General features: G+C 37.9%; 1 protein-coding gene across 3 annotated transcripts in view; it reads left to right on the top strand.

The window, feature by feature from the left end:
• The window catches only part of LOC132852729 (disintegrin and metalloproteinase domain-containing protein 12-like), a 112,946-nt gene that overhangs the window by 75,316 nt on the left and 18,245 nt on the right, over positions 1 to 19,385 (top strand). For all 3 annotated transcript variants that reach the window (XM_060880118.1, XM_060880117.1, XM_060880119.1), the window contains 2 exons: positions 16,579 to 16,756; positions 19,087 to 19,176. In XM_060880118.1, coding sequence (XP_060736101.1) covers positions 16,579 to 16,756; positions 19,087 to 19,176 — 268 coding nt within the window. The remainder of the gene's footprint in view (positions 1 to 16,578; positions 16,757 to 19,086; positions 19,177 to 19,385) is intronic.

The raw sequence follows: 19,385 nt of genomic DNA, 5'->3' as shown, positions 1-19,385 counted from the left end.
TGTCTCATATGTTTGTTAGATTAGAGAGGTTGTGTATTACCGTAGTCACACTATTTTTCTCCACTTCCCAAAAGAGGGACACAGACTTCCTTACTGTATTCAACCACAAAGCACCAACACATCCACATACAACAACATAAACACTCGGCATGGGACCAAATAGCAAAAATTAATACGTATGTTCTAAAAGCAGGAGAATATACCATTTTTAAATTTTAAAGTAACTAATTAATAAAAATGGATTAAAGATGGGGCCTCCGTTGTTTGAAAGCCAATGTTGACATTTGATATCACCCAAACAAACACGCCCCTAACCCAAATGGGTCTCACCCCTGTATTGATAGCGCCGCCCCACACATACACTTGACAAGTAATAACCCAAGTATAACCCAGACAAGTATTATGGTGGAACCTGTTGGGGCAGCTGACCGAGGGTATATTTTTTTATCAATAATTGAACTCAATGAGTAATACTATGTTAATACAAATGTTTTGTAGTACTGTGTGCTATACCGTGAAAGGTTTATCTCTGTTTCACGCGGAAGACGTTCAGTTCTCTCCAGCGCTGGAAAGCTGATCCTATATTAACACGGGTCCTGCTTCTTGCCTTATCGTAAGCCTTTCGTCGCTTTCTTTCTTTGTTTTTATCCACCGTGTCAATGTTAAAACCGCTTTCTGCTAATGTTACACATACGCACTGGACACTCTCTCCGCCCATATTGACAAGACCCGCCCCTTTCTGCTCATTGGCTACACGTTAGTTTTGTTTTTGTTTTGTTTTTTTGGCGGCCCAACGCAGTTTTCTGAAGCATTTCTCAAACAACGGAGACCCTACCTTTAAATTAAATTATTTATTTATTTTTTAAGATAATTAAAAAAAAATAAAGAAAAGAAAAAAAAAGTTAAGTTGATTTATTTTTAGTTTTGCAAGAGTGCCTCAGACTTCATGCCTGCATTGAGACAGGGATTCTACAGTATAGAAATTGTGCAAGGATTTTACTTCATTGTGAAGTTTGAAAAAAGTGTAAAGCTAAATTCCTCACCACAACTACAGCTCAAATACCACACAAAAAAATCTTAAAAGTGTTAAGTCGTGCAGTTCTGATTTGCAGTATCTGCAATACTCAGGCATCTGCAGTCGATGTTGTTCCATCAAGCTTGTTCATTATCCTGACCTAAACACTGCCTTACTAAGGTTAAAAATGAAACCATTTATTTGATACATATTTCTGTAGAAGAAATACGCTTTCATTTACTGAGCCTATGTTTTTAAAAGTTCTGCTGGGCTCTAAAAATATTACATTTAATTTCTTTTTTTTTAAATCATATGTATGGTAATTGCACATGTATTCATTGTTTTTAAAAGAATGTTCTTTATCTTTATTAAATCTCCTCTTGAAAATCATATGCACAGAATAATCCAATGCTGCTTAAAGGACCCCATTTTAACTCTCATCAGCACTGTGTTCCAGCTTCTTAGTAGTTTCTCTTATTGTGTCCAGTGAAATTTTGTGATTGATCTGGAATGTAAAAAAGCTCCAATACTGAAGAAAATCTGGTCTAATATTATTAGCTGGATCTTGCTCTCTTGTACAGTTTTAATAAACTGTAAATAACATTGAATTGCAAAGATTAGATAGAAAGCTACATACAGATTACTTCTTTTTCCTGCACTGTTTATATCAGGAATTTCTAGTGCTTCCATGGCATAGTGGTAGGGTTCACATAAACCTACTTCTGTACGAAAACAGATATTTATACTCCTGATATATATGCATTCTTCTATTCTGTCTGTCTGTGTGCGTGTGTGTGTGCGCGTGTGTGCGTGTGTATGTAAAATTTATACATATAAATACATATAACCAGTCAGACTTGCAACTGTTGCCACGTGCTTGCAACTGAACTCACCACTCAAACTGACAGACAGATTCATGGAGAAAGTCAGGTATGGGTCCTGATAGCAAGGATGACAAAAAGATAGGTGGTAGAGAAGCACGCCCACACAGAAAGAGAGCGGAATGAATAGGTTAGACCGACAGTCTGAGTGAAGCAGGCAGATAAAAAATAGTGGAAGGTGCATGATTGGATAGACAGATGTGTACAGTTGTATGGAGGGGGAATAAAAACAGATATAAAGATTTTAAGAAAGTGCGGACAAGCTTGCATTATTTGATGCCTACTGACAATTTCCAGATCTATGAGCGGAGCGAGAGACATGTACAGACGTTAGAGGAACAGGTAAATCTCCTGAACAGAATAATTCCACTGCTATTCAGGGACCATTATTCTGATTACACTGACAGATTGTTTTGAGAAAATTATTTCATCAAACCGATGTAATGGTTAGATTGCTGATTTTAAAATTTGACAAGGCCAACAATCAACCAAACTATACAGCACTGAGTCTGTAATCTTTCAAGTCTTATTCGCCCCCATAATGATTCTCTAAACTCTCCTTTCAACTGTTCCAGACTTTTGAAAGTTTTTCTTTATTGTGACCTTTCTTCTGCTTAATGGTTTTCTTACTGCCAATATATTTTTATATCCATTACTTTACACTAAGAGTTATGCGTGTCACGACTATTTTGTGTTGAAAGCTTTTTGGTTTTCCACAATATGAAGGAGTAGAAAGTGATTTTAAATGTGTGCAAACCAGAGACTTGTGTATATATGGGTGGACTTCATAACAGGGAAGGAGAAGTGAAGCCAAATTGGCTTTGAGGCCCTCTAATGGCTGGTTACATTACAAATAATAACCCCATTTCAATGTAAGTGAATGGAAAACAAGACAGTTGTACATTTTAATCTACCAGATTATTTATTGAGTTTGTGTTCTCAGCTCAGTTGACCTTGATATCTCCCCATATATATATTTAGTTTCCAACTTTTTAATTAAAATTGACATGAGAGTTCGGCCCCATGACACATATGTACTTTCCAACATACTGTCTTGCCAATTCTGTAGCTAAGTCAAGTCTTGATCAGCAGTAAACTGTTCTAACCGACACTCAGTGGTGAGTTCTTTGCCATTTTTCCTGTATGTTGCTAATTTGGATGTCTAACCTAACTCTTCATACTGCTATTAATACTAGAAAACCACCATGAGTGAACAGAGATGGCATCAACCAAGGCAGCTAACATTAGCTACATTTCACATTAACTTAAGCTTAATAATGTATAACCTTAGCAGACACTGGAAGTAGCTAGCTATGTTTAACCTTTAAGCTTTTTTAAAAACATTGACATTATCTCTTTCCACATGGATAATTCACTTCAGATGTCAGAGCTACCTGAAAATCATAGCTTCTGTATCCAGAAAAATAGGCTTTGCTTGTTTACAATGCTTTGTTTAACATGATGGATTAGCCATTGTCAGCTAGGTACCAAATTTTAGCTCAGTGATTCATGGCTCAAAAGTTCTAAAACCATTTCCTGATGACGAAAACCAATATACTTGTCCAAATGATAACTACAGTTCAGTTTTGTATATATTTATTTAATAATGGTGCACCTTGAGCTAGTTCACAATGCACCATCTGAAGTTGCTCTTCAGATAATAGCTCTCAACCTGTTATCAACCTGCATGCCCCCAGCATGGAGTGGGCAGTTTTCATGTCCAATATGTTTGTATGATCACACTGAGTATGCCCTGGCTCCAGGGTTTTTTACTGAGCATGCTATAGCTCTGATTTTGGCCTACCGCGCAAACTCAGTCAAGATCGTGTCTTTCAGTTCCACCGAATTTAAGCTTGTTTGGAAAGTATGAATAAATGGATCCATGTTGTTCAATCATCAGGTGAACCTCATATTTATAGTCCATTAAAATAGCACTACAAGGATTAAAGCACAAGAGAGTTACTGAGAGCAGTTTATAACATATATAATGTTTGTGTAGCATTTTTGGCTGGAAATAATTAGAAATGGAGAGAAGCCTTTATTTGTCACTTATACATTACAGTACAGTAAAAGTCTTTCTTTGCATATCACAACCTTTGGGAAGTTGGGGTCAGAGTGCAGGGTCAACCATAATACAGCACCCATGGAGCTGAGAGAGGCTTAATGTCCTTGCTCGTGGGTTCAGCAGTGGCAGCTTGGCAGTGCTGGGGCTTGAACACTGATCCTCCGTTCAACAACCCAGAGCCTTATCCAGTTATGCCTATTTTCCCATTTAGAAAAGTGTAAAAAAATGAATGAATGAATTATGTTTTATATATATATATAAATATTATTATTTTCAACAATTCAACAAGTAAAGAATAAAGTGAACTTTCTGCTAGGCAGGTTAGAGTGTGTTTAAGGACTATCTGAGGACTAACTGGGTAGAACTCAACACACTGGACATCTTGTGATTTGTTAGTGTCTTGTGTGTAAACTGCGAAAGTGGTTCCAAATGTATTTTATGGCCATGTGTGTGCTTGCTTGTCAATTTGAATCTGTTTGGATCTGTAATTGTATACACAGTTGCTTTTTATAGTTCTGCTGTGTATTGTTGAAACAGTTTGGCTGTTTAAAGGCTCACTGTGGGTATTTTGCTTTATTGCAGATGATATCTTGTGAACGGTGTCGATAGCCCAAGGTCGGACTTGTTTACTGTGATCCGTTTGTAATGAGTCTGTCTGTGTTTCTGTCCTGTTTCTGTCTGCTGTCTTTCCCGGTTGTTAATTGTTTGCTCCGCCCACTCTTTTGTTCCCATGGACATTAATTGTACTCCTTCTTCCCCTCAGGTGTGTTGTCTTGTCTCTAATTAGTTCTGCTGTGTGATTGGTTCTTGTCTCTTATTTATACTCTGTTTGTTCACTTCCCTGGTGTTGGTCGTTGCCTCATGTTGGATGTTGGTGTGCCTGTTCCTGTGTCCTGTTAGCCCTGTTTGCTGCCTTGTTCTGTCTGCCTGTCTGTTCATCTGTTTCTTGTGTTTTGGACTATTAAACTTTAAATCTGCATTTGGATCCTCACTCGCCTTTGTCCTGCATCGTGACAGAGGACAGAAACACAGACAGACTCATTACAGAAAACAATTAACAACCGGGAAAGACAGCAGACAGAAACAGGACAGAAACACAGACAGACTCATTACAGATTTTTTTTTTTTTTTTTTTTTTTTTTTGCAGATTTAAAGTTTAATAGTCCAAAACACAAGAAACAGATGAACAGACAGGCAGACAGAACAAGGCAGCAAACAGGGCTAACAGGACACAGGAACAGGCACACCAACATCCAACATGAGGCAACGACCAACACCAGGGAAGTGAACAAACAGAGTATAAATAAGAGACAAGAACCAATCACACAGCAGAACTAATTAGAGACAAGACAACACACCTGAGGGGAAGAAGGAGTACAATTAATGTCCATGGGAACAAAAGAGTGGGCGGAGCAAACAATTAACAACCGGGAAAGACAGCAGACAGAAACAGGACAGAAACACAGACTCATTACACCGTTAGTGTTTTCATCAGACATCCACCTGCTTCAACCTTATTGACAGACCACATAATCTGATCTGATCTGGCCCCAACTTCCTGTCAAACCACTGTGCTGTAATAAATATGTGAAAAAGTTGTCTTCACCTTCTACTTTTAATTCAAGCCAATAGAAATGCAATTTAGATTATGAGCCACCCTGAACACTTTAGTCCCTCTCACTCTGAATGAGAGAAGCAAATGTGCCTGCAATATGAAGCATGTCTGATGGCATTTGTGCAGAAAGCACATCTGATGCTATCACAGAATGCCTATCGCTTTGGCCTTTTATTGCTATTCCTGCATACCTAATCACAAACACCTCTTTTATCACCTCAGCAATGCCCAGCACAGTGGTGTCCTGATTCCAGATTGGTACATGCTACTAATCAGCACTGATTAAATGACTGTCTGCTTCCGCATTTCACACGTGGCACTGTTATCAGAACAGTGTTAATAAGGTCACTTGGTATAGCGTGACGAAAAGGTCTCGTTGTAAATTGGCCTATCAAATATCGAGCTTTGCATTACTTTGTCTTTCACTGTTAATAGATGTGATCCATTTGTAGCAGTGTGTGAAGCTGTATGTCAAATAGGAAGAGAATTCACTGTGTGAATGTGCATGTGTGTGTTGGAGAGTGTGAATTCCTGAGGGGGTTTTGATATTAAACATGATGATGTCCTGTGCTGGAAGACAAAATTTCCCTAAGGGAAGTTTGATTAACATTGCTGGAGTTCTGGACTGGTCAAAAAGGCTTTAAGCTAACATCATCCAGTGGAACTCCCAAACTCTTCCAGGAACATTCAGGCAACACAAAAGCTCAGCTGAAATAATAATCAGCTGTGTGTGTGTGTGTGTGTGTGTGCTAGTGAGAGAGGGAGAGAGTTAAACAAAGACAGGCATAGAAAAAGCACATACTGTACATTTTTCTACAAATGACCCAGAGACACATGTTGACTTGCTGTCTAGGTGTAAAGAATTGTAAAGAACCTTTTCTTCCTTTTTTATTTATTTATCAATGAATCTCTCTCTCTCTTTCTCTCTATAATTTGTTTTTCATGCTCGGTCATGTCAGTTTTGCGTACTTGTGGGGAAAAAGCTGGCTTTGCTTTAGATCTGATCTCACGTCTTCCCAACTAAAAAAAAAAAAAACACACTTTAAGATGTCAAAAGCACTGCAGGTGCACTGGCGCCTGAACAGAGGCCTGCTCAGCATGATGTTTGGAGTGATTGGTTCTCTGAAAACACTGAACTTCAGGAAACTTCTGATGTTTCAACACACATTAAAAAAAAAAAAGAAAAAGAAAAGAAAGAACCCACAACCATTTTACTCTTTAATGCACAGATGTCAAGACCTACAGAGCAAACACAGCCCGCTGCCTTGTTTCATTTGAGTGTGAACTTGCCAATAGAGTATTACAACAACCCCTACTACTGACTAGTCCATATTTTTTTAATTATCTAGAATTCACAACAGTCTAGTAGCATAACGACTGCCACTCTCCAGCACACATGGGTTTACATCTCACAAGGTTGGTTAAATCTAATAATCTGTTGCGTTTGATGCAAGACAGACCCACAGCTTTAACAATTCAGAAAAATATGGTTTTGGCCTTTGGTGTTATTTAGTGACTCTAAATCTCAAAATGTGACACTTGAGAAACATTGTCACTGATCAGATCACTGATCATTCAAACCTGTTTTGTTACTCCTCATTGGCACTTTTATCTAAGTTCTGGTTTCTGTTGCCCCTTTTCCACCAAAAAGAACCGGGTGCTGGTTCAGAGCTAGTGCTGGTGCTGGTTCAAAGTTGGTTCCACTGGCGAACCTTCTAAGAACCGGTTTGCCTTTCCGCCGGCTAAAGAGCCATCACACAGGGCCGAGTCTGACGTCACTATATACGTGTCACGTGTCCCAGCAACTTTAGCTCAGCAGCGGCAAACACAAACACATCAACAATGGCGGATGTTGCTTTACTGTTAATGCTCATGGCTTTGTGAACCTAAATTAACATCCAAACGCGGCGAATCCAACGTGTACATGCAGCTCCATGTAATCTGTATAAACGGAGGTTGTAATCGAGAAAGTACATAACGTTATTTTATCATTAACACAGTAAAACGGTAGCCTTAGCATGTAGTGTGCTGATAATGTATCATATCGCGGTAAAGTAAAAGTGTATTAAACATTAGTATACTTAAGGCATATTATCAAATGCACTAACAGTAGCTCCGCCCACAGCCCCTGGCACAAGCGGTTCTTAAGTCTAGACCAGCGGCGTTTTGGTGCTACTTAAGAACCACTTTTCCTGGTTCAGAGCCGGTGCTTTGCCTGTCGAAAAAGAAAGAACTGGTTCTAAATTAGGCTCTGGCTCCGAACCAGCACTCAAACTGCCTCGGTGGAAAAGGGGCATGTGTATTTTTGTTGTCAGGTTTTGTTGCCATGTTGCGTTTGTAGTGTGTTCTACAGCATTGAACCTAGTATTAACTTATGGTTTTTGTTTTCAGTTTTTTTGTGCGTTTGAATCTTCCTTCAATTACAGCTATGATTATATGCTGTGTCTATATATATATATGTCTATGATATTCGTTTCAAAAAAGCCTTACATTAAAAAATATTGATTTTCATTTCACAAGGAACCTTAACACCAACATATATGATGCAAATGTGCTAATTAAAAATTTCAATTGATTTTTAGAATATTACGTCACTCTCAAGAGAAAACACAGAGCTTCTACTGGTAATGACCACACTTGTGAAGGTTGTACGTTATGTCACCTTATAACTTTGCTATGTCTGACATAACCAAGGTGAACTCTGCTATAGTGCGCCTTTAGAACTAAGAGCACTGTCTCTCTTTCACATAGCCACCCAACCTGAAAAATCTCTCACCACCTCCAGCTGATCTCATCCCCCACATAAGCACTTGCTCCTGCTCTTGAGACTATGGACACCATCCCAGAATAATCTTTAGGCCTTATACAATGGCATGGTCTCTGGAAGATTGAAAGCACTTGTTTCCATTGAAAAACCAGTGGGGAATAAAAACTTTTGCACTCGCTTGTGTGAATATAGGTTAGTGAGTACACAAAGGAATAAATGAGGAATTTTGAGAAACACTACCAGAGCTGCATTCATATGTATTACTGCAAAGTGCAACATACATGTGTTTAATTTGGAAAAGACGTGGATACTTGAATAATAAAAATATAAACCTTTATTACACAATTGAATGGTTTAAAATGATCCAATACAATAAAGTAAGCATAAGAAAAGAATCCAAAATAATACACCAATAACCAGAGCTGGGGCTTAACAATAGAGCCTACTCCAGGTTCCCAGCTCCTAGAGACAGAAAAGAAGAAAGAAAGAAAAATATAGCTAAGACAGAGTAATAAGACAAAATATTTAAACATATACCTAATCACTTGCACACTACATTCAAGTACAAATAAATAAAAAAAAAAAAACATGAATGGAAAAGCAACAACTCACATACCGTGTAGGCAACGGCAGTTGTATATGGAGCCATGTGCCAACCTCTGGTAGGGAATGAATGAGTTGAATGAATGAGTTCAATGAGTAGACAGACAGCAGACAGAAACAGGGCAAAACACAGACAGACATTACAATTAGCTAGTAGATAAAAATAATATCTACATGAACAACCAAAAAATGAGTATGAGCAAATGCATACCAACTTCTGGAAGTGAATTGACACAACAGCCAGCTAGGCTAATCTCACTAAGCCTTTTACTGTGCAGAGAATCAGTGTCCACACGTCCAGTCTTTTAAATTTTCAACAGACCCACAATTTTGTTCTATGGTTGAGATTTTAAATGCTTATATAATCTTATCACTTACCTATTATTGAGTTATTCCATTCAGAATAACATCCAGCCATGTATTATGTGTTGAAACCACAGCAAAACAGGTTACAAATCTACCGGACATGCTGATGGAGGAGAATGTGCTTTTACACACATTGTACATCCTCATTGGATCAGTGGTGACATTTGTTCAGCTTGAGGTCAAAGCCAAGAATAAAACTTCAGATAAATGTAAACATTTTTAAGGGGAACTTTTATTTACCTTTCCGATGGCAATAATTTTGACAAAAATTGAGGGAAAAAATTAGCTACTATATTATTTTTAAGGGTTAAATTCTTTTTTTGTTAATGAAAAACGTCAGCCGTTTCTTTGATTGTGTGGACAATTTGTAATGGATATTTTAGAATTCCTTTGCCTTTTTTTCTTGAGTACCAATATTTCAGGAGTCGGCTGTATGATGTCGATGCCCTTGGAAAGTCACACAGCTGATTTCAAGCTGTATTTGTATAAGCAGATGTCTTTTCATCCTGTTCTCTGTCCTTGAAAAATGTAAACCTCACAAATGTGAGCCTTTGAGTACTTTGAGAATAACATTACTGGGCCTATGGTTTGCTGTGAGGATTTAGTGGACCAAACAACTGAAGTGTGATTCAGGGCTGAAGGATTTGCTGGGCACTGAGATAGTTGTATGAAGTGATTCCAGAGGGGAGGTTTAAGGGGTTGCACAGATTGTGGCTAGGAACAGAGGGATCAGTTTGGTTTGGCAGCAGAGAAGAGAGCAAGGCGAGCAGAGAATCCTAGAGGGTCTAAGTGGACACGCACACTTGACTCGTGTGTGTGTGTGTGTGTAGTGTGTGTTTTCATGCTTGTGTGCACGGCTGGCTTTCCTTATCTGCATACTTCCTGCAGTGCTGCTAGAGAGTGCACTGGTAGGGAAATGTCACTCACACACACTTTACAGCTCAGTTTTCAGAATACTATCTTATTCTGGCTCGCTGTCTTGCTGTTCCAGGCTCTCCGACACATTCGGACCTGCCACCAGACCTTCCAACTTTGCTCTATGCCAGTTGCTCCAAGCTCCTGTTAACCATGTGCCAAACTTTGGTGCCAAATACTCAACATGCCAAAAGCCCTTCTTGCTCTTGCCATTAATATTCCACACCTCCCAGCACAAACTGGGTCCAGTTTCTTGTGTGTTATGTCATTATTCACACTAGGCCTAATTCAAAATTGATGACTTAAGTATCCAAAGTCGGCAACATTAATATTTGTTTGGAAAGTTCACTGTATTTAGATGTGGCTTATGTATTTGCTTAAGTTATAGTTTATATATCTGATTATACACATATTAGGAACTCATGAGTAGAGGCCTCAGAGATATTTTTCTCAGGAATATCTAGACCACAACCTTAGCATAAACTCTTTACTTTAAACCTGAAAAAAAAACAAGCAGATCACCTATATTACCAAATCATATATAAACGAGAAGTCTCATTGGTCATTTAATGGTAGTACAGTATATTTTAATATTTTGCTACATGAATAGCACAAGTTGAATTTTTTACAGTAATTTCCCCAGAATTCCACCTACATCATTCAGCAGCATGTAACAGATCTTATTTTTTTTATTTATTATTTTTTCTTTTTTTATTTTCTGTGTTGTGCAGTTACTGCCAAAATATAGAGAATGTTTTTTTTTTTTTTTGTTCAGTTAATGTGCTCTCCTATAAAGAAAACCTTTTCACAGCTGACTAAGAACCTTACAGCAAAGTGTATTTCAGAATTTTATTAAAAGTAAATGATTAAAAATGTATTCCACATCATAAGCAGTGCTTCTGAATACCTTGCTGTTTCCTCCAGCCTCTTCTATGGGGAAAAATACCTATAAAAATGATTCATGGAATTTACATGGAAGATACTATTAATTAAGTGATAGTGACATATTTATCTGTTTAATGTTGGCTTCAAGTGGCATTCCATAGAGTATTTACGACCTGAACCATCAGTTTCAACCATGACATATTATAGTTACATCATACTGTCAGACAGCGACGCTATATCTCAACTCAACTCACCTTCTTAGACAAGGTGGTGTTTAGTAGTGCAATCAAAAATAAGTAGTCTGTCAGAAACTGCACAAGGACATGCCTTTTTTTCTGATATTTCAACATCATTTAGTTTTTCAGAGATGAGGTCATAGTGGGGGGTTAAGCAGAAGGAAATTGTCTTGGTGTGAAGGTAATGAGGAACGTGATGCAAAGAAATCGCATGCCATGAAAATTCTACCTTTTCTATATGAATGTTTCACGTGGTTTTGCAAAGTCATACAGGTCAGGTTGTTAATATTCTGTATCGTGAAAGGAAAATGAAATTTTGTGAAATAGTTTTTGGCCTTGGGAATCAGAAGGCAATGAATATATACAGGTCTATAGATTTGTGACTATTCAAAGAATCATTTGTGCTCATATATGATTCTTTGAAGTTCAGAAAATAGCACTCGTTATGAGATGAGAATATGCATGGAATTGGATGCCAGTCTATTGCAGGGCACTCTGCACAGACCAAAAAAGCTAGGTCTAGGTTTACAGGGGTCCACAAAGCATAGACTTTTTTTTGTCGGTTGGTTCATTCACTCACTCACTCACTCATTTTCTACCACTTATCCGAACTACCTCGGGTCACGGGGAGCCTGTGCCTATCTCAGGCGTCATCGGGCATCAAGGCAGGATAGACCCTGGACGGAGTGCCAACCCATCGAAGGGCACACACACACTCTCATTCACTCACGCAATCACACACTACGGACAATTTTCCAGAGATGCCAATCAACCTACCATGCATGTCTTTGGACCGGGGGAGGAAACCGGAGTACCCGGAGGAAACCCCCGAGGCACGGGGAGAACATGCAAACTCCACACACACAAGGCGGAGGCGGGAATCGAACCCCCAACCCTGGAGGTGTGAGGCGAACGTGCTAACACCACTAAGCCACCGTGCCTTGGTTGGTTTTAACAGGATTTTTTTTAAACAATTAACAGGAACTGAATGTGTTTAATCCAAACTTCAAACACAAAACCTTGTAGGCTTATAAATAATGTCAACATTCACCTAATCACATTAGTGATTACAAATTACTAATTTGTAAAATCTGTAATCAAATAATATTTCTAAAATATGAATAGTTGGATAATCTACATTAAATACTGTAAATCCGTACCACATGTATTTTACAGGTAAAAGAATCCCAGTTATTGAAGTGTAGCTTGCCCCTTAATTCAAATTTAGCTATATGACACGAGATGGAAAAAGATGTGTGATTGTGTAATCATTCTCATTACACAGTTGTCTATGGTAACATCGAAATACTTTCATTGAACAATTCATTATACACTGTATTTCCTAAAGTATGAGTACATGAGCATCTCACCTGCAAGTTCTTTTCAAACATCCCATTCGTAGGGGATGGGAGGAAATTGGAAATAGTCCTCCATTTGCTGTTATGATAAAATCCACATTTTGGATCATGGCTGTGGAGATTTGTGCTCATTGTTCCACATGAGCATTAGTGAAGTTAGGCATGGATGTTGGGTGAAAAGGCTTTCCAGTTCACACCAAAGGTTTTCATTGAGGTTGAAGTCAGGTGTCTGTGCAGGACACGAGTTCTTCCACACCCAACCATGTCTTTATGAGTTTGTCAAGCAGAGAAGGGATACTTGTAATACTTCAGCATACAAAGATATTCTGTCCAATTGTGTGTTTCCATGTTTGTTTTGAAAGAACCACATAAGTGTGTTATGGTCAGACATCCACAAACTTTTCCCAGTGTATTTTGAAGCTTTTTACGGTTGTAAGTTGTATCATGTATGCAAAACCAAAATTTTACCATGTGACATTTAGCTTTGTGTACTCTACCCATAATTACAGAATTGTGTGTGTTTTGTTAATTGAAAACATATTGCATTGGAAGCAGAGGTGTGAACTTTAACCCTACACCCCCCCAAGGGAGCACAGCTGTTCATAGATAATATTTCCTCTTCTTAGTTCCTCCCTTTATTCCTCACTCCTTGTTTCCTCTCTTTTTTTCATTTTGTTTGGTTGTGCTTCACTAGCACTAATGACAATTGTTCCTGACTCAGGGAGGTTTGATTCCGAGCAGTGTCGTCCTGCTTCCTTTCCAAAGAAGTGTTAAAACCTCTGACTGAACTTCCACTTGTGGAAGTGAGACCTTTTCAGCTGAATAGATGGGCAGGGATGATTGGGCAGGACAAGGCTACGATTAATCAGGGAAGAGGTTATGTGGAAACGCTTCAGAGTCCGGTGTAAGGGAAAATTGAAGTGGTAGTGATGCGAGATTTGGTGTCACTGCTTGCCCTCAGTTTCCAGATATCTTTAAACCTGCAGTTCGTTATTCCCGGGTTATATTTTGTTCTGTAATCAAATAGTTCAATGAATAATTCTGGCAATTTGCACAAACTATTCTCCAGTGTATACTAAAGGCTTGTAGACAGAAATATTCTGTGTAGAAATTATGGGTCATAGACTAGTTGTCTCATACATTCATGGCTGTGGGGTGCTGTTAAATAGCTGGCACAGTAGAAAAAAAAAACAGTGAGGTAAAAGTAAATGTATTTTCTTTAATCTAAACATATTTCAGAGAAGACAAATTCTGTCATCAGGTAGTGACATACAGATGCTTGGAAAAAAAATAGAACTTATTTAGTGGTGCTAATCAAGGTGAAACAAGACATCTGTTGTAATGAGGCTGATGGATAGTGTAGTTCTGCACCACTTAGGCACCACAATGACAGATTAGAAAGCCCCAATGGCATCCTCTGCGGTACAGAGGGGTAGAGGGATGTCTTCAGTGTCCTCAACAGAGCAAAGAGGCTGCATGACCTTTGAAGTGTGGCAGGGAAGGATAGCCATTGGTTCTAGTTGGGTCAGGAGCCTGTCCTTAAAAAATAACCTGAACGGGGCACAAGATATTAAGTCATTCTTAAGTGGTTATGACCCATTTATTTTCTCCCCACTATTGCTCTCACATAAGGCAGTTCTTGTCCAGGAAGGCTTCTTAGATGGTTTTAAAGAATCCACAGCATAAATGTTTGGTCATGCTTTGTCTGGGAATTGTAAAGATGTCAGTAGCAAGTACAAAATAATTCATTGAGGAAAATACACACAAAATGACCAAGACTATGAAAACAAGAACCTTAAGTTTGAACAGTGGAAACCAGGCAAAATAATATTTAAAACAAATCCATACACTCTTCCGTAGTGAATTTCATTGTAAACAGTATTGTGTGAATGAGTACTTGCTAGAGTAATCGTTATTCATTCCCACTCAGCTACGACAAGTGCCACATACAGTAGCACATCCTTGCTACTTTAAACATTTTCAGACTTAGACATGGCAGAAACAAATGTGTAGTCACTGCTATAGACATTGCATCTTTCAGTTATTATTAAGTTACAGGGAGCTTCAATTGGTACATCCCTATATAGTGTAATATGATACACTGTATTATTATATTGCACACATTGCAGTGATTTCTTTTTGTTGTAAAAATAGTTAAGCAGGAAATTTAATTTGCAGCTTGTGTGTGACTGTTAATTGAGTCTGGTTCACACATTGTTTGCTGCACAAAAATAAGCAAAACAGTTTAGATCATTGACATTAGATTCATTGACATTGATTTTTTTTTTTTTGCATTACTACTAATAATCAACAATCATCTAATGGCAGAAATATCCTTTGTTTAACCCAAATAAAGTGAAGGACTGTGATTAGAATTTTTTTTTTTTTATTTTTATTTTTATTTTTTTAGAGCTATTGTCCATTGTCTATTGCCCTGAAGTATTTTTAACTTTAAAATCCAGAAATCAGACACAGCCAGTTGACTACAAATTAAATACATTTAAATACCTTTTTTTTGGCTTTGTGTAATATTGTCATATTGTGTATAATTGATTGATGTCATTTGATTACAGTAACAACGTAAAAGACATGTCTGTTCAGGGTTACTGTGATCTTACATATACTGTCTCTGTGGCAATTCTTGGATGACGATGATATTGAAAAATTATTAGCTTGCCAAATGATCAATGCATTTAAATATGTTTCATAAAATTTCCATTTGGATCAAGAGTCAAGCTGTGCAAAGGAACAAATAATGTCATGTACCTGCATGTTGCCTTGCTGATTAACCTTTGTGTAGATATCACTTACACACACACACACACTTTCAAAGCACATGGGCTAATGATTTGATTTGATCAGAATATAATTATCATATTTTTTCGATGAAGCAAATGCCTAATGACTAATACAATCAAAAGGAAATTTCACAGTTATTCACTGTGTGGTGGTATATTAAAGCATTTATCCATACATAACGAAGATTTTAAAATAAACAGCATGTAGTAAACACCCATTGGGTTGGTGCTAAGCCCCATTACCTTCATGAGCATCAAACTTTTCATTTTTCCTCCTCTGCATTCAAGCAGAGATGAACTAACTCAAGGCCATGTGTTTGCAGCCTAATGTTCCTGAGGCTCTGCTCTGGTGTTTCCCTTGTTCAGAGTTGGATTTAGTTTTGTTAGTGTGTCTCACCAAGGTGAAATTTCTAAACATGCAGTTTATATGGAGCAGCTTCAAAAAGAGAAGTAAACATGAAAGATATGAGCTCATCTTGTTCTGCTCTCAGATCTGTCAGTCCACTGTGGCTTCGTTCTAGCTTGTCATGAGTGACAGGTCTTTGACTGGTAGATATTAAATGATGCACAGGCTACATGCTTGGGTGCTTTGGTTATTAAAGTAATTCAGAAACCGTATATCATAAAAAATTGAATAAGCATTTTCATGACTTTTTTCCATTATGATAGACTTAGCTGGTCAATTCTATTTATTTATTTGTTTTTATTTTAATTTTTTTTTTTTTTTTACAGTTTGCTGCATGAATATGAATCCGTGATGTGTCAGGATTTTTTTTTTCTACTAAATCTCTTTAAAAAGCAGTATTAAAAGCAGACAACACCGAGTTAATCAGGTACATTCATCCAAAAAAATACAGTTCCCATGAATCATTCTGTGCAAAAAGTGCTGTGGTTCACACCAGATAGATTTCACTGTGAAAAGAGGTCACCTTGTAAGCCCATTAGAGAACTGCTCCCTGTGCTACACTCTGTACGCTGCTTATTCACACTATACTCTATACACTTAGCTAGAAGGACACAAATGAATAGACTTTGTATATATATATCTTTTATGTTCGTCTCTCTCTTGCTCAGGTATCCATTCCCCACTGTGTTCAGCACATGCAGCAAGAAGGATCTTGCAGCAAGTCTGGATAAGGGAGTGGGAATGTGTCTCTACAACATCCCAGAGGTCAAAGTGCTGTACGGGGGACAGAAATGTGGCAACGGCTATGTGGAGGAGGGAGAGGAGTGTGACTGCGGAGAACCAGAGGTCCGATTTATAATTTAACAAACTTATATACTAGTCACACAGTGAGTCACATCACCAATTCAGGTGAAATTGTTGTACAGCCCTAAAGTTTTCAATACAAAGAGGTAATAAGGTATTAAAATTTATATTGAATTGGTGAAGAGTCTCTAGTGTCAGAGCTTCTACCACTGAAACCTACATTGAGTACTCCAATGTAACATGACAAGATTTTTTTATAAGTTTAATTCATATAGAGATATCAAAAAGAGTTTACAAGAGAAATGGAAATGAACAGAAATACAATCTAGCTTGTTCCACAACACTACATGTAACAATCATCGATTGTGTGCTAAAATGTTCTTTTCTGTTGAAATCTTTGCGGTATAAGTGGAGTAAAGTATTTTTTTGTTATAGGAGAAACATCATCTTCATGGGGTTCTTAGTAACTGCACATTACATAACACCAATCAGTCATTGAGCGTTTTGCTATAATTTGACCTTATTTTGTTTTATTCCTTACGCCCAGTGAAACTATCTTCACTGAATAACTAAATAAATTATTCCGGTGTGTTACACAGCTGAATCGCCGTGCAAAAACTGTTCTGGCAAATAATTGTGTGCTGTAGCTTTGTTAAGACAATTAAAACCAGTTGTATACATGAATTATTACTTACTGCTCAGAATGACAAAGTAAACGTATAGAACTCCTTTATGTGATCTATTCTAGGCCTTCAGCAAAAGCCTGGTTGGTCTAGACAGTTCATCAGGGTGACATTTTGAAGATCATTGGGTTCAGTAAGATTTATAAGTTTGAAATAAGGCAAGATTCATCATCCTGAATGTGTTCTTTATATAACACACCAAAACATGACAAGGCCTTCAACAACACGTTTACACATCTGGAATGATGCGGAGAACACAAGCCAAAGGAAAGATGAATGCCCAATAAAAGGATGTTATTGGATAGCCAGATGAGGGACTTCCCCTGCTTTTTCACTCTTTCCACACTCTGTCCTCATGCATGCACAACAGGCTGAGGTCAGGCTGCAGGGGAGCAGGCAGGTCTGTTGAGATCCCAATCTGTGCCAAAAGAGCTCAAGCCTCACCCAGCCCTTTCTGTCAACACCAGGACAACATATTAGGCCTTGTTAAAGAAAAAAAAAAGGAAGTAGAGGAAGTAAGAGATGGAGAGAGACAGAAAAGAAACAAATCCTTGTCATAATTGCAATCCATGTGAAATGAACTCGATATTTTTCCAAGTGAACTGACACCTGGTGGGTTTTAAGTGTTGTTTCTCAGACTCTTTCTTAATGAACTCTCTCTCCCTCTCTCTCTCTCTCTCTCTCTCTCTCTCTCTCTCTCTCTCTCTCTCTCTCTCTCTCTCTCTCCTTACGGTTGAATAACCTTTCCTTGAATTGTGAAGCACTAATGAAAACCGGATCTTTTCTGGCAACATACACGCATCCTGGTTATACATTTCATTGGTTAGCTTTTTTCCCTCTGATGGGTATTTAAACAATCGCTTCCACACACACACACACACACACACACACACACACACACACACACACACACAAACAAAAACACATGTACATTATAGTTGAGAATCCTCACACAGTATGTGTTAATCTAAACCATGTGTTCACACAGGCATACCCCATCAGAAAGCTTGTTTTTATAAAAGTTTTTTTCAGCCCTAATGTTTCTGTGGTGTTGTGTTTAAAAGAATGCTAAGATTCATTCCCCATCACTATTGATATTGTTTGTCTGAATAATGGCTTCCCATTTCCATAGGACGATCTAAGTTTGGGAAGTCCTTACTTTTTATTTTATTTTATTTAGTTTTACAATGAAACACTGGTTAATACTTTTCCAGAACTTTGTACTGGATTTGTTTTGACAGCTCCTTGGGCACTTGATGATGATGATGATGATGATGATGATGATGATGGTACAGTAGTATGAAGAAGGCATGATCTCTCATAAACTCTTGACTTTTCCAGGTGTGTTTAGATAGATCATGTAATACATGAAACTGTGTGAATTCTGATGGGAAATTGTTGCACCACAATAATGGAAGTTTATTTGAAAAATAATTTTGCAAACTATATTGAAGTTACATTTACTTTATTTATTTTTAAAAGTCATGACATAATCCATTTCGGTTGCAAAACAGAAAAGACAAAACGTTCCAGGGTGTGAATACTTTTGTAATACAGTATGTATATAGGTTTTTGCTTCCCTAGAGCCACATTCCTTTGACATTACATTCACATTTGTTTACCATTTTATCGCAAAAAAGATTTTAATATGTTGACATCTATTGTGCATGTGCGTGTGGTGTATTTCAGGAGTGTGTGAACCCATGCTGCAACGCAACTACCTGTACCCTTAAAGAAGATGCTGTATGTGCACATGGACAGTGCTGTGAGGACTGCAAGGTACTTGTTTTGATCTGTGTCTGTCTGTCTTTTGACTCACTCCCTACTCCTCTGTCTCTCCTCCTCCACATACTCTTTCTCAGAGGAAAAAAATGAAAGCGTGGAAAATGCATTCTCTTTGCCCCATTAGTGAGCGCAACATGAACTGTCATTTATACTCCAAAAGTGCATGCCAAATTTCCTCCAAGGGCTTCAGACACACAAATCAG

The sequence above is a fragment of the Tachysurus vachellii genome, chromosome 10, assembly GCF_030014155.1.
Source record: "Tachysurus vachellii isolate PV-2020 chromosome 10, HZAU_Pvac_v1, whole genome shotgun sequence".
NCBI lineage: Eukaryota > Metazoa > Chordata > Actinopteri > Siluriformes > Bagridae > Tachysurus > Tachysurus vachellii.
This window is presented reverse-complemented; position numbering and strand designations above follow the sequence as displayed.